A 16,029-nucleotide genomic window follows, 5' to 3' on the forward strand; every position below is an offset into this window, starting at 1 on the left:
ACCAGGAGCTACAGGGGGAGATCATATACATGAATTAAATCTCACCCATTTTATTGTGGAGCCTCCAGGTACCCTCTACTGAAAGTGCCACCTACGGAAGATATGATGCTCACTACCCAAAGAACTAAAGTCAGAAGCTGCAGGGAATGAAAATGGCGTTGGGGAGAGGAGAAAAGGAAAGCTTACCCTTTATTCTGTATCCTTCAAGACAGAATTATTTTTACCTGTTTTATCATGTGCATCCATTTTTTAAATAAAAAAAGCTATAATGGTCCTAGCCAGTTTGACTCAGTGGGTAGAGCGTCAGCCTGCAGACTGAAGAGTCCTGAGTTCGATTCCAGTCAAGGGCACATACCTCATTTGCAGGCTCAGTCCCCGGCCCTGGTTGGGGCACGTGCAGGAGGCAACCAATCGATGTGTCCCTCTCACATCGATGTTTCTCTCTCTGTCTTTCCCTCTCCCTTCCACTCTCTCTAAAAATCAATGGAAAGATATTCTCAGGCGAGGATTAACAACAAAACCTATGAAGATAACCACTTAAAAAAATTATGGGCCCTGGCCCGTGTGGCTCAGTTGGTTGAGCATCATTGTCCTATACCAGTGATGGCGAACCTTTTGAGCTCGGCATGTCAGCATTTTGAAAAATCCTAACTTAACTCTGGTGCCATGTCACATATAGAAATTTTTTGATATTTGCAACCATAGTAAAACAAAGATTTATATTTTTGATATTTATTTTATATATTTAAATGCCATTTAACAAAGAAAAATCAACCAAAAAAATGAGTTCGCGTGTCACCTCTGACACACATGTCATAGGTTCGCCATCACTGTCCTATACAGAGAAGTCACCAGTTCGATTCCTGGTCAGGGCACATGCCTGGCTTGCAGGCTCAATCCCCAGTAGGTGGCGTACAGGAGGCAGCCCATGGCTGTTTATCTCTCCCTTCCTTTCAAAAAGCAATAAAAACATATAGGAAAACAAACAAAAACCTATGGCACATCGATAACAGAAGAGTATGTAGCAGCTTAAAAAATGAGGTACCGACAGAGAAAGACATTCACAATACTTAAATGAAAAGGGCAATTTGCAGAAAGATGTAAGTAACATGATTCTCGTATAAAAAATAAAGTTTATAAACATGTTTGTATATTCATAGAAAATGCCCAGAAGAATAGAGACTAAACTGTGACTCCCTCCAGGGAGCTGGGGAACAGGGAGAGATGGGACTGTAATGTTTTACAATTTCTATCCTGTTCTGAAAGATTTTTGTTTTTAAAAACATTGTATAATTTTAAACGTTTGTCATTTTAGAAATTAAAGTGCTATTAATTCTTTTCTTTTTGGGTGCTATTCATTCTTCACAGAACTTTAGGAAAATTACAAAGAAATCACCCAACCTCACAACTCTTGGTATATTTCCTTCCAAATACTTTTTCTCAATGCACCTGACTCCGTTCCCAGCTGAAGGTGGGAGGCAGTAGTGTGGAATGACCGAGTGATGGCAACTCCATGTTCCAGTTAGGAGCCTGGAGTAGGTTACTCAGTCCTCATGGTCCGCCCTCCCCATCTCCATAAATGGCAACCTCATCCTTCGAGTTGCTCAGACCAAAACTGTGGGGTTAACCTTGACTCCTCTCTCTCTCATCCACTCCATAAGCAAACCCTTACTTCCACCTCCAAGATATAACCAGAATCTGACTACTCACCACGCCTGGATTTCGGCCATTTCCTCTCTGACCTTACCCCCTCCCCTACTTTCTCACCCCCTGCTCACAGGCTCACAGCTGCAGCTACACCAGCCTCCACACCTCGGGCATACTGCCCCCCAGCCAGGGATTTTGCTATCTGCTCCCTCGGCCTGGATGCTCATTTTGAAGATATTTAGGCAAAATCTCTTCAGCAGCTTCACGTCTTTCCTCAAATCCCATTGTTTTGATGGGGCTTCCTCTGACCACCCTAAAAATCAAAGCTTCCCCACGTGCCTGATTCCTCCTAATCCCCCACGCCCACACCTCTCACTTTCTAACAAACTTCCTGGTTTTTCACATGCATCCTATGTTTCATCTTACTAGAGTGTAAATGCCACGAGGGCAATAGCCTTTGTTCAGCTAAATGACAGGACTAGTGCATAGCAAACGCTCACTAGGTCTGTGTTGAATGAGTGGATGAACTGTTATTTTCTCATCTACACAAAGAGCATAATAGGACTCACCCTGTACTGTGCTGTGAGGATGACATGTCTTTCCCTGACTGGGCGCTAACTGGTTGCTAAGTGAAATAAGCCAGCCAGTGAGGGAAAGACAAGTACCATCTGATCTCATTTATGTGTGGAATCTAATGAACAAAATGAACTAACGAAACAGAAACAGACTCATAGATACAGAGAACAGACTGACAGCTGTTCACAGGCACAGACAACAGTATGATTACCAGAGGGAAAGGGGTGGAGGGGGAGGTAAAAGAGGGTAAGGGGGGTGGGGTAAATGGTGATGGAAGGAGACTTGGAGTGGTGAAATAAAAAATAAAGGTATCCATTACTCACCTCATCAACACTCAGAACCCACCTTACGTCACCTCCTCCAGGAAGCCTTCCTTGACCCTGCTACAGAGTCAGGTGCTGCCTCAGTGCACCCACAGCATCTGTGGTGGGCTCATCACGATTGTCTACAGTCTGGTCATTGCCAACTTAGGTATTTTTCTTCCCCACTTGTTCTGGGTCGCATTCATCTCTGTGTCCCCAGAAGTTCCACGGTTTGACAACATGATAGGACTTGCCTGATCCCTAGTGGAGCGGCCACAGGACTCAATGAGTGGATACTGCTGCGTCCAGGGGCCAGAAGGCCACACCATGCCCAGTATCTACATCGCAAGAATGACAAGGATCCTCACTGGCCAGTTTCCATACTGTCACAGCCTCCACTGCTGCAGTGGCAGTGGGGAAGCAGAGAGGCAGGTCATGGGAGAGAGTGTGGCACCTGGAAGTGGGAGTCCCAGTACCTCTGACCTGGGGACGCAGGATATCCTAAGGGTGAGGAGAGGCAAGGGTCCGTATGTTCCCAGTCCGGGAGCTGTTCCCACGTGGGGGACTCTTTACAGGCACCGGTGGCTCCGTCTTCTGGGTCTGTAACCTCTCCTCTCAGAGAGTGGGCACCATGCTGAGCGTCCACCTGGTGGCAGACACTCAGGACAGCCTCCCTGTCTCCTGAGGAGCAGGAAGTCACCAGAACCTACTCCGAGGTCTTGACTTCCAGAGGCCAGACTCTGGTTCCAGAAAGAGCTGAGACAAAGGCCGGGTTTGTAAGAAATCTGATTATTCAAATTTATTACCATCAAGTTTTATGCAATGATGCTGTAGTTTTCTTAACAAATAGAAAACAGACTGTGTACAACAGTGAACTCTACAGCACTAGCATCCACAAGGTAAAAATGAATGTCGCATCCAACATTACCAACCCTGGATTGTTGATCTTGACCGAGCCTAGCTAGATCTTGGGACGTCTGCTTCGCGTCCCTCGGCTAAAACAGCTATGCACCCTTCCCCGCCCCCACTTACCTACCTAGATAGTGCTGCCCAGAGGAAGAGGCCCTCTCCCTGCCCCTCAGCAAGCCAAGATTATAAGGATTATAAGTACCATGGAGAAAAGTCCAGTAGTCTTGCCACATTGGTTCATGAGGGCATCTTGAAGGAGTGGAAAAGAGCAATTCTCACGGGCTTTCAAAATAGCTGCAAACCAGGGAGGAAAACCATCCGGCCCTTCTCTGAGAACAGACATGTGCTACCAGGCCTACTGGCCTGGACCTGAAGGGCCAGCCGTGCCCCTGCTTGGCCCTGAGGTGTGCAGGGTGTGGCACACACCCTGACCTGTGCCAACTGCTTCGGCCACATGGCCAGACCCACAGCCTCCCACCACCGCACCGCACCGCACCCCGCAGTGCCGGGGACAAATGCCAGCCTCCGCGGGTCCTGAGGTCATCCTGGCAGCTCGCAGGGAGCCCCAGGGGCACCGAGCCGCCTCCCCTCTCAGGGGTTTGAAGCAGAGGCCAGGAAATGACTCTCTTTTTTTCCTTTTTTTTTTTTTCTCCTTTTTTTTGGGATTTTTTGGATTGATGTTTTTGTTTTTTGTTGTTGCTTTTTTTAACCTTTGCAAACACGATGGTGATGAGGAACGCCTTGCCAGGCTCCCCCGACACGTCTGGGGTTCTGGGCTGTGAACGTTAAACACACACTGGAATAGATGACTGGGCTGAGTGTTTCCTATCTCTTCCTCGCCCACCACTGTCTGTGGGGCCTAAAATAAGGCTCTTAAGGAGAAACAAAACAAAACTTAAAAAAAAAAATTGTTCCCTGCATTTGGCTGAAACTAGATCTTGTCTGAAGGCCTGGAAGAGCAGCGGAGCGGTGAGGCCCCCGCGTAGGCTGGCGGCCCCGGCTCCACGTGCGTGAAGAAGGCATGATCGTCCTTCAGCAGTAAAACTTACATAAAAAAGGACCCAACTAACTCAAAACAGAAAATAGACTACACCCCAACCCCCATGGCAGCCCACTCTGCAGTGAAGAATTTGCAAAAGGAAACATCCGAGAGAAGAGGCTAGAATCCCTCAGTCTACTCCACTTAATGTATAAAAAAGAGGCTTTGGCCCCATCCCCACCCCATGAGAAGAAGCATGAGAAATGCGACAGCGGAGCAGAGAGTCCGAGGTGGGCTCTGGGCGGGCCTGGTGGATAGAGACGGCGGCCGCGCCTGCCTGCCGGCCCACCCAGTGGCCAGGGGTTCCGAGCTCTCTGTTGTGGCAATGTTCCTGAAACGCTGTGATCCCAGGGGCTGTGCTCTGTCAGCAACGGCATCCGTGCAGGAGGGCTGGATGATGGTCGGTATGGCTCAGAGGAGCTGGTCCCCTCCGGAGCCCCTAGGCAGGGGCGGCGAAGGAGAGGGGGCGGTAGTTACGTTGCATAGTGGTCAAAGCTGCCGAGGTACTCCAAGGCTGCACGGTAGCACAGCTGGTACTGGTCCTGCCGGGAGAGGGGGGTGGTGAGCACGGGCAGTGCCAGCGGGTTCCCCAACATACTGCCAAGGGCACTCACACTGCAGCCAGTGGGCCAGAGCCTTGGCCCCTGCTGGCCAAGAGCAGATGCTGGACCCAGACCTCTGCCCCAGGCAGCATCCCGAGGGCCTGAAAGAATCCCTGAAGGCTCACCTCTCGCTCCCTTTCCCACTGTCCACATCCACCTACTGCCCCCGAGTTACCCTGTAGGGACTGCTATGTCCAACCCCAGCCGGAGCCAGGGACACCACGGGTGCTCGGTGCAGAGCTGCCGAATGAGGAGCACGTCCTACGGTGGAGTCGGGCTCCCAGAGCCATCCTGCCCTCGCGGCCCAGGCAGAGCTCGCCATGCTCAATGTCGGCGGTGTGCTCAGGCACCGGCCCACGTACCTCCGTCTGCACCATGGCCGGGCGCTGTGTGCGCAGGGTCTTCACGGTCTGGAACATGTCCACCACACCCTCGTAGCGCATCCGCTCCAGGACGATGCTCAGCGTGATGAACACCCCGGTGCGGCCCACGCCAGCACTGCTCAGGGACAGCATTGGGTCAGGGGCCCAATCTACCAGGCCCGCAGGCCACCCCCGCCCCTGCCAACCCCTCCGGGGGCCAGCCCCACCTGCAATGCACCGTGATGGGCCCGTCCTGCCCAAACTGCTCCTTGGTCTTGTGCACCTGCCCGATGAAGTCAATGAAGCCCTCCCCGGTCTTGGGCACACCCTGCTCTGGCCAGTCCGTGAACTGGAACTGCCGGATTGTCCTCGACTGCCCATCCTGGGAGAGGCAGGAAGGGAACGGGGTGAGTGCCGCAGGCGGCAGCCCCACCAGACCAGGAGGGTAGCCCGATGACACAGGTGAGCACCCTGGGAGCCAGGGCACATGCAGGCAGCCCCCGCCCCACGTGCTCAGGCAGCTACAGACACGGTCCCCCTGTCCAAACTCACCCGGGCGTCCGTGACCTTGAACTCACGCAGGATATACTGTGGCATGTTGTACTCAGCCATCGGGTCAACAACAAAGTACTGGTAGCGAGCGGAGCGCTCTGCTGGCCAGTACTGGTGGCATTTCTCCTGTGGACAAAGGGCCCGCCGCCACGATCAGGTGGGGAGGAAAAAGGGAGGGGCTCCCAGGACCAGAGGATTCTGAGGCCGGACCCCTAAGGTGGTGTTAATTGGGGGGCTGGGGGGAGAGGGGACCAGAGGTTATGCTGATGGGAGGCTGGGTATGAGAGTAGAGAAGAGTGAGGGGGGGCTGGTATGCTCCCAGGTATCAGAAGGGCCCTGGGGGTGGGCTCACCCTGCCCATCTCCCGAAGCCTGGTCAGCATGACGATGATGGTGGAGTTGTGCTCCCACAGCATGCGCCAGAAGTCCTCGGTGCTCTCTGCCAGGGGCCCCTGTGTGGCTATGTAGGCCTTTTGCTGCCTGGGGTGGACATAAGACTGGACATGCTGGAGGTGCTATGCTCCCCGAGTCTCCCCAAGACTGCAGAGTCTCTTGGAGCTCCACTCAGATCACCCCTCCTCCGGGAAGCCCACTCTAACCGTCTGGGCTGGCCCTACTCTGTGGTACCCCCAGCCAGCCAGGCACAGGCCTAGGCACCCACAGAGCAGAGTGTGGTGGGCAGACACAAGCATGCTAACCTGTAGCCATCCAGGAAGCTGGCATTGATGTAGTCAGAGCCCTCCACACCCCGGATGGGCTGCAGGCACACTCGGGTCAACTCATAGGGCATGATGTTCACCAGGCGGTTCTTGAACTTGTTGCAGGGCAGGTTGGCGCTGATGAAGCGGGATGTGTGGGCCTTGGAGCTGGCCAGCAACTAGCGAGAGGGAGGGACTGGTCAGGCCTGGCTTCCTGGGTGGGGGGGGGGACTCATCCCCATGCCCCAATCCAGGCCCAGCCCTTGGCCCACCTTGAACTCGAGCTCCATGGCGGTCACACTCTCCCCAGGAGGCACTTGGCCCAGCTTCTGGATGTGGGCGTAGAGGTTGCGGGCGGGCACCTCTGTGTGTCCGCACGTGGCGGCCTCCAGCAGCGCCTCGTGGATGAACACGTACTGGTCCTCTGTCTGCACCATGTAGTTGCGCTGGGATCGCATGCACGTCACGTGGCCGTAGATGTCCACCGTCTTCTCGTGCTTCATGCGCTCCAGCATGGCGTCGATCACGATGAAGCAGCCCGTGCGGCCCACACCCGCGCTGCAGGACACGGGCTCGGCTTGGGGCACAGGTCCACCCACCTCCCCCCCCGCCCCTGGGCGGTGCCGGGCCCCTCACCTGCAGTGCACCACCATGGGCCCCGCGTCCAGCGGGTTGCAGGCCTTGACGCGCCGCAGGAAGGCCAGGATGGGGGTTGGGTACTCGGGAACTCCATGGTCTGGCCAGGCCATGAACTGGAACTGGCGCAGCTCCCGCTTCTCACTGGAGCCACTCTGGGGAGTAGGGTGGGGAGAGGATGTGTGTGAGGGGAGTCTGCCTGCTACAGGCTCAGGGCCGATGACGCAGTGCTGGCAGCCACAGTGCACTCCCACGTGTCTGAGCCGACTCCCGAGCCCCAACCTCCGACGCCGAGTTCCCGCCCGCCCACCCGGCACACCTCGCTCAGAGAAGCACCGGGACAGGCCCATACCTTGTGGAGTGCAAAGGTGCGCACGGTGTAGGTGGCCAGCTCCACCGTGTCCAGCAGAGTCACCTGAATGAGGCCGTAGGTTTCAGTGCCACGGACCGGCCAGTACTGATCGCACTTCACCTGCAAAGGGACAAGCCAGGCAGGTGCCAGGGTGTTCGGAAGTGCCCAAAGGCTCGAAGGGGCAGGGGCCCTGGGGCAGAAGCAGGGTGGGAGGATACAAGGCTCCCCAGCCCAAGCTCTCAGATCCACTGTGCCACCCCCTCTCCCCAAGTCTCTTGGGGGCCCCACAGCCGGTTCTCACACTACGTCGCCAACCCTGCCCTTGCCGGGGGAACGAGGGCCGTAATTGAAATTTATTTATTCATGACCAGATCGCACCAGGCACGTTTTCTGCCAAATTTACCCATAATGTTTATGTGCCATTTTCAAGCTCTGTAAATTTTACGTTCCAGTCAATGCTTTGCAGTGCAAAAGCAGATAACAGTGGCTCTTTCCACTAATTAACTTGGAGATGTGTTAATGCCCCAGGAACATCCAGCATCTGGGGAACATGTGAACATCCCGGGAACATGCCAGCAACTGGGGAACATACTCACATTCCCAGAAAATGTAGCATCTGGTGCAATATATTAACATCCTAGGAACCCACTCGTGTCTAGGGACCACGGTAATACCCCAGGAAAACAACAGCACTTGGGAATTCCCTTGGGGAACTTCGTCCCACAGGGACACAAAAGGTGCTTGAGTCATCTGGTGGCTATTTCCCACCCGCCTCCTGGCAGAGCCCTGCCCAGTCTTACCCGGGACTTCTCCTCCAGCCGCGTCATCATGACCACAGTGGCCGTGCGCTGTTCCCACACCATCCGCCAGAAATCGCCCATGGTCTCGGGCAGTGGGCCCTGCGTGGCAATGTAGGCATTCTGCTTGCGGTAGCCATCGATGTAGTTGGCATTGATGTAGTCGCTGCCCGGGACGCCTGTGGATAGGAAGGGACACGGGAGAGCATTATCCTAGGGTCCCCGTCCCCACCCACCACACCTCAGTGCGCCCCAGGACTCATGGGCCTTTTCCGCAGGATGAACGATCACCCCAGCCAGCAAGGAGGAGAGCAGGGGATGGGAAGGGCTCGCCCCTGGCTCACCATCGATGGAGGTAAGGATGACACGAGAGTGGTCGTAGGCAATGACATTTGCGTAGCGGTTCTTGGGCTTGTTTACCTCCAGGTTTGAATTCTCCCATGTGAACTGCTGTCCAGGGTCAATGGACTGCAGAGAATGGAGGAGGCAGGTGGAGTGGGTAAGAGCTGAGGTCTCCCTACAGCCCCCTAGGGGGACTCAGCCTTCCAGGTGGTGCCCACATCCCATTTTCACTCCTAGGCCACAGCCAGCCCCTCTGTCCACGGTTCCAGTGAAGGGTGGACTCCCGCTGCCCCAGCCATGAAGTTCAGGGGCTGCCACACCACTTGTCAGGAAGGTAAAGAATCAAAGCCTCTTCTGGCCATGGAACAAAGCCCCCTGCCTGCAGAGCGACTGGGGGTGAGGTGAGGGCAGGGGAAACTCCCTCGGGCCCTGCACTAATGAAATGAGCGCAGAAGGAGAGGGAGCGAAGGCAGCCAGCCATGTAGTACCTGCCACTGCCCAAGGCTCTGGGCATCCACCACAAGGCCCTGTCTGCCTCTCCTACCTCTCTGGCTGTTTCTTCTGCCTCCTCCCCGTCCACCTGCTTTTCCGCAGGCAGGACATAGGGCTCTTTCAGGGTTCACTCCCGGGCCCTCTCCGACCGCCACAACCTTCCCCGAGTGACTTCATTTGCTCGCAGGATCTTACGCCCACGCGCTGGCGCTCCCATAACCCAGCCGGCAGCGTAGCGTCTCCCCTGGGTCTCCAGTCTAAAGAGCCAGCAGCCTCCTTCCTTATACCACGCAGATCTGATGACCAATTTCCTGCTTCATGACTTCCAGGGCTCCTCACTGCCTCACCTCAGACGATGATAATAATAACGGCTCCATCCTCGCGAGAGCTCACTGCCTGCTTGGCACTGTGCTAAGCACTTCGCATGCATTCCCTCACCTAATCCTGCCATGAAGCAGGTTCTATAATTACCCTCTCTTTACAGATGGATACAATCCGGTTTCCCGCACACGATGTTCCCCATGTTTTGGAGCCAGCCTGTCACTCTCCACAGGGCAGCCTGCGCCACTTCTGTAAGGCCCCTCAGCGCAGCCCACCTCGCAGCCTCCCTGCCCCACACACGTCCGCCACATTTTACAAGGCACACCGTTCTATTCCATGCTGATCACCCGTCTGCACTCATCTCCCCAGTGACTGAGCTCCCAGAGGATTTGTCTCCATATCCAGCACCCAGCACAGGGATGGCACAGGGCAGGTGCTTGACAATGAGTGCATGACTGACTGACCACTAAAGGTAACGGAACCATGGACCCTAGCAGAGGGAAAGCCCTCGCAGGCCAGGGAAGCCAGAGAAAGCTTCCTGGAGGAAGAGGGTCTTGCAAGGAAAGCTCATCTGGAGGAAAAAAGGGGGCAGAAGGTGGAAGGGGAGACACAGAGGCTGGACGGGGGGCACAGAGCTCTGCTGGGAGGAAGGGCAGGTATGGGACATGGAACTCAATGTGTATGGGCTGAAGGCCATGAAAGGCCCTCCTGGCCAGTGAAAACCTGAAGGCAGGGAGCCCAATGCGCTGTATTTGTTACCCTCGAAGCAGGACCTTATGCAAAGCAGGCCCCAGGGTGCTCCACAGGCAGAGGCAGGAAGCTTGCCTATGGCAGACACGTTCCTCAATCTGCCTGCCAAGCTCAGCATCCTTGCAGAGCTCGGACACACCCTTTGGAATCTGCCTGGCTCCCAGCCTGTGGAAGGGGAATCATGGTGCCCGCGGTGAGGGTGGACGCAGCTGAGGATGGACATCTGACGGGAGTGGAGCAAAGCCCAGGCTGGGCTGAGCCAGCCCTTCTATCACCTCCTCATCCCTCACTGATAGAGGTTAATCGCAGGGAAATCTGTGCCAGCAGCAGGGGAACCCGGGGCTGAGCCACAGGGACAGCTCCCTCTGTGCTCCTCAGAGGGGTGGGGCTCTGCGCTCACCTTCACTAGCAAGGCGCTTCCCAGCTGGGCAACCTGGAAGCCCTCAGACCCCAGGCCCAGGGAACAGTGCTCGGAAGTCTGAGCCTCCGGCAGGCAGGAGTCAAGGCCAGAGTGCCGGGCGCATGTGGAGGGCCCCGAGGAGGGTTTGTGCAGCCTGAGCCGAGTCCCCTGACTCCCCATGGCTGTGATCTGTGCAGCCCTGGTAACACGTGAGTACAAGCTTGAGCAGGGCTCAGGCTGTGCCTGTGTGTGTCAGGCAGGCCTGGGTTGAATCCTGGCTCTACGATCCACCAGGTGTTTGACCTTGGGCAGGCCACTTGCCCCCTCTGCCTCAGCTTCCTCCTCTGTAAGATGGCTTAACAACAATACACATTTCACAGGACTGTGGAAGGACTAAATGCAACGATGCATGGAAAGTACTTAACCCCGTGCTGGCCCAGAGTAAGTTCTTGGGACGTGCCAGCGATTACCATTGGTGTGTGTGTGTGTGTGTGTGTGTGTGTGTGTGTGTGTGTCACCTTTTGCTGCCTCTGTGAGCATCTGGGCATGTGTCTGAGTGTCCAGACCTGGAGTGCTGGGAGGGCCGGAGGAGGACCAGCACCCGAGTAGCCGAGTTCCTGACTTTTCACTGCTGACGTACTCTGGGGAAGCCTGGAGCCCCTGACCCACAGCTGGGACCCGAGGCAGGAGAGAAGCTGGCGTGGGGCCAGGCACATGGCCGGGGTGGGACGTCTCACCTCATACTCCTGGGAGAACTTGAGGCCGTCGTTGGCTTTGAGGCGCTCAATGTTGTCCGCTAGGTCAGTGATGGGGATGGGCGGGTGGTCCCGCATACCTGGGGGCACACACAGGCGGAGTTAGCATGAGGCCCGAGCGAGGTGGCAGAGACAGCTCCGATGCATGTATGTGCACATGTGAACGTGTGACCATGGAGCACTCGGCACTGGTGGCATGGAGACAGCGGCACATGCGGCGACAGGATGGCAGAGCACACAGTGGCCGGAGGTGGGGAGAGGAAGGAGAGGGAGTGTGTGTGACGTGAGCACGTGGGAGCATGTCTGTGTGACACGGCGCTGAGTGGGGGCACCAGGGCCCCACCTGGTGGGGTCTCAAGAGGGGTGAGAGGCTTCCTCCCTCCCAGGCGGGGGCTGTGGCTCCCTCAGCCTGCACCCCGCTGTGGGCAGCCCTCCTGCCCCTCACTGGCGCGGGTCACCGTGGGAGACTCCATGACATCATCGCCCCAGCATCAAGCATGTGGATGGAGTGATCACGAAGTACAGAGACAGGGCGGAGTGACGTGGAAGAACACGGAGAGAGAAGCAGAGGTGAGGAGGGGGTGTAGAGACAGGGAGGCAGAAAGGTGTCAGATTGAGGCTGGAGGCCAGAGAGGCGGAGACTCAGAGAAGGGGCCGGTGGGAGGGAACACGACACTGAAGGAAACAGACAGGGGAGGAGGAGGATGGAGAAGGGAAAAGATGAGACAGCGAGAAGGGGAAAAGAAGAGAGGAAAGGAGAGAAGAAATCAAGGGAGAAGGGGGGGCGACTGGGTGAGAAAAGTAGAGGAAAGACACGGAAGCCAGAGTAGGCCCCAAACATGGGAACTTGGAAAACTAACTTGAGATATTCGGGCAACTGGGGGCACTGGAACCTGCAGAGAAAAAAAAACAAAAAACAGCAGGGCAAGAGAAGAAAGCTGGTTAACCTTCTCTGGTCACATCACGGTGGGCGGAGGGGCGGTGACGTGGTGAAGGGGCTGAGGGGGCAGGAGGAGGAGGAGGAGGAGGTGGAGGGGGAGGAGGAGGAGGAGGAGGGGGAGGACCAGGGGCAGCAAAGCCAGCCCCACGCAGGCCTCCTGCCTCCAGAGGAACACAGACGGGCTCCCACCCAGAGCCGAGTGCTCTCGACTCCCAGGGGCCTGGGAAGCCTCTTTTTATGGCTACATTCTTGGTCCAGATCAACCCTGTCCCCTCTGGTAATAAAATTAGACCTTGGCTATTTTCAGAGAATTTGGCAAAAGCAAAGTGTGCTTTTATACAGAGAGACGAGGCGCATATGGCAAGAAACGAAAGGGTCAGTCTGCACGAGAACATGCAGATCACTCTTACAGCTTTTCTGTGGGGCTGAAAAACTTTATTTTCAGAAGAAACATGAAGTGATAAGAGAAAAAAAAAATTAATGTTTACTCAACGAAAAACACCGTGAGCCCTGGAAAGCGCTGCCGCTCCCACTGCCCCCGGTTCCCTCGGCGCTGTCCGTGTCCAGCCAGCAGCCTGTTCCTTGACCTGCAGATTCTCGGTGACGCCCGCCATGCCCCTTCCCACTGCCCGGCTACAGCCGCCTGCACTTGGCCTTTAACACCACTGCCAGCCTCTTCTTCGTCCCTCCTTTCCTCTCAGATCCCTGCCATTTCCCTCGGGCCCCTGCAGCCACAGGCATTCAGGAGCTGTCCCCCGGGCCCTCCGGCTGCTCTGCAATCCTCCCAGGCACGCACACACCCGCCGGCTTCTCATGACCCCGCTCTAACCACTGCCTCTCAGCCTGGAGGAAACAGGCCTTGGGCAGAGAACTCCAGCAGCACGTTCCCTACACACCCTCACCCGCCTCCCACCCTCCTGGCCTGGGGCTCAGAGGCACCCCCGCCCGCCTCCCCCAGGCTAAGTCATACCCCTCACCCAGGGCTTGGACGCTGCATCACAGATGCTCACTCAAATGACCAATGTCCGTAAACAAGGCCAAACCGGAAAGGAAATCCTTTTTGGATCCCGCACCTCTCTCTCCTCCCTGGCGGTGCTCCTGCCCTTCCCGTCCTTCACACTCAGCCTCTGGAAGAGGTTTCTCCACTTGCTCTTTCCCCGCTCACTGATGGAAATCACTGGAACGCTTCTGCCCTCAGGATTCGGTCACCATGCTCTCTCCAAGATGCCAACCGCCAAGCCGATGGCCCCTCCTCTGGGTCTCCGGCCTCTCTAAATCACCAAGTCCCCTCCCGCACAGCCCTCCCCACACTGGCTTCGGGGATGCTGCCCTCCTGTTCTCTATCTCTGGTTGCAACATCTTAACCTCCTTGGCTACTCTTCACTCATCCTTCCTCAGCGTTTCATCACCTCCTTCCCTGGCTGCTCTTTCCGCCGCATCCCCTTCCCCTCACCTTCTCCTGGGAGCGCCCACCTACTCTCAGGCTTTGACCACTTCATGCTCCTTGGCATCTCCCGCACCCATGGTTTCAGCCTGGATGTTCGTGCGAAGGTCCAGACCCAGACTCGGCTGCTGCCTGGAACCCACATCCCAGCTGCCAGCCAGCAACCAGGAGCCATGCCCCCCACTTCTCACTTCCACGTTCCATCAAGCCCCAAGCCCAGCACAGGTCTCCTTCCTTCACGCTTCTCTGAGTGCCTTTCCCTCCACCTTCCAAGTCCAGGTTCCCAGCTCCTGTCACTTACCCGGTGGCCTTCTAAACAGCCTCCCTCCCGACTTCTCCCCCTTCAGCCTGTCTCCCGCACAGCAGCCAGAGAGCTATTTCTAGAGCACAATGCGACCCTGCCCATCCTCTGCTGAAACCTTTCATGCCTCCCTGGCCCCTGAAGATGAAGTCCAAACTCTGGAACCTGCTGCTCAGGTTCCTCTGACCGGACCTCCATGTAAGCCTCCAGGTCGTCTCTGGGTTCTCCATAACCCCAGTTCCAATGCGGCAGAACACTCAACGCCTCTGAGCTGCTCCTGCGTGTGCTGTGTCCACCAATGAGAGCTCCCTCCCACCCCGTTTGCTCGCTTAATGACCATATGGCTTGGCATCCCCTCTCTGGAGGTTCTTTGCCTTCCAGAGCCCCAGCACCCTGGAGCTGTGATTCCTCAGATACCGGGGTTGCAACAGCCTGCTCGGTCTGCCTGGGCCTCCCTCTCTCAGCTCATGTGGCCCTGAACTCCGTCACCACGGTGTAAGGGAGCCCACGCCACATGAAGAGGCTTCAGGTGGTTGTCACAGCTGACAGCCCCAGGTGGGCTCAGAGCTGATTCTAGCATCAACCACCAGACACGGGAATAAACTAGCCTTCAGAATTCAGCGATCAGCAAACTTTGCTATAAAAGACCAGGGAGTAAATATTTTTGGCTTTGTGGACAAAAGGTATCTACCGCATCTACTTAACTGTGCTGTTGTAGTGTGAAAGTTGTTATATACAATGCCCAAGTAAATGGGCATGGCTGTGTTCCAATAAAGCTTTATTGGCAAAAACAAGTGGTGGGCTGACTCTGGCCGTGGGCCAGTTTGCTGACCCCTGCTTTAAAGGATTCTAGCTCCCAGACTTCAAGCCATCCAGCTGAGGGCCCAGACACTCTACAATAGAGACAAGCTGTTCCCGCTGCGCTGCCGTCTGAATCTCTGACTCACAAAGACTGTGACAGACAATACATAATTATTGTTGTTTTAAGCCATTAAGTTTTGGGGTAATTTAATATGCAGTAATAATTAGCTCGTATATACACAAGCCCTGTGTGGATGTGTTAGTTCATGCTTCCCTTCAGCTGCCTGTGCGTCTGTTTCACAGGCGTTCAACGAGAACCCACCGCGCCCACAATACCAGGGGTGGCGGGTGAACAGACACAGCTCCTGGCTCCACAGAGCTCAGACTGACACTGCGGCGATTCCAGCCCAGCCTGAGAGGTGTCATGCTGGAAGACGCAGAGAGGTTCTGGGGCCCAAGAGAGACACTCCCTCCCCCACCCCCTGTAGGCCTGTGTGGGGGCTGGGCAGTCTGGGAGGTGCCACCCAGGGGAGAGGTCTGCTGAGGCCCGGGAAGGGAAAGACAGGTAGAGGAACAAGGCAGCCACGTGAGAGTGGCTGGGAAAGGAAGGCGGACACCACGCCCTGTGCAGGGCCCCTGTGCTCTCCTGGGAGAGCTGGGGCCAGCTCCAGGAAGAATCACACGTGGGCACGCCATCCCACAAGTGTCTGATGGGCGTTTTCTACCAACACACCCCTCTTTTATGTGGAGGGGCTAGAGTGCAGGCGCTGGCTACCCCGTGCCTGGGATGTGGGCTCTGTGAGGGTCCCTAGCCCATATTCAGACAGACCAAAGACAAGGCAGGGCCTAAACAGCTGGGCCTCCCGTCAAGCTCCTAGGGCCCGGAGTGCCTGTCCAGCTGTTGGGTATAGGGGCTCCTCAGTCACTGCAACAAAGCGGATGGTACAGGGAGAAAGGCAGAAAGGACGAACAGGAAATGGGGCACACATCAGGGTCCCTCGGTGGAGACCCC

General features: G+C 56.0%; 1 protein-coding gene across 1 annotated transcript in view; it reads right to left on the reverse strand.

Moving 5' to 3' along the window:
• Positions 1-3,298: 3,298 nt before the first annotated feature.
• Positions 3,299-16,029, reverse strand: part of PTPRF (protein tyrosine phosphatase, receptor type F) — an 82,398-nt gene continuing 69,667 nt past the window's right edge. Inside the window, exons 22-35 of the mRNA XM_023752810.1 lie at positions 12,764-12,958; positions 12,392-12,424; positions 11,514-11,611; positions 8,816-8,939; positions 8,475-8,650; positions 7,675-7,794; positions 7,323-7,477; positions 6,959-7,244; positions 6,687-6,865; positions 6,342-6,468; positions 5,990-6,115; positions 5,665-5,819; positions 5,438-5,573; positions 3,299-5,015 (exon numbers count right to left, since the gene is read on the reverse strand). Coding sequence (XP_023608578.1) covers positions 4,947-5,015; positions 5,438-5,573; positions 5,665-5,819; positions 5,990-6,115; positions 6,342-6,468; positions 6,687-6,865; positions 6,959-7,244; positions 7,323-7,477; positions 7,675-7,794; positions 8,475-8,650; positions 8,816-8,939; positions 11,514-11,611; positions 12,392-12,424; positions 12,764-12,958 — 1,979 coding nt within the window. The 3' untranslated portion in view covers positions 3,299-4,946. The remainder of the gene's footprint in view (positions 5,016-5,437; positions 5,574-5,664; positions 5,820-5,989; positions 6,116-6,341; positions 6,469-6,686; positions 6,866-6,958; positions 7,245-7,322; positions 7,478-7,674; positions 7,795-8,474; positions 8,651-8,815; positions 8,940-11,513; positions 11,612-12,391; positions 12,425-12,763; positions 12,959-16,029) is intronic.

Source organism: Myotis lucifugus, unplaced genomic scaffold (genome assembly GCF_000147115.1).
Source record: "Myotis lucifugus unplaced genomic scaffold, Myoluc2.0 scaffold_37, whole genome shotgun sequence".
Lineage (NCBI taxonomy): Eukaryota > Metazoa > Chordata > Mammalia > Chiroptera > Vespertilionidae > Myotis > Myotis lucifugus.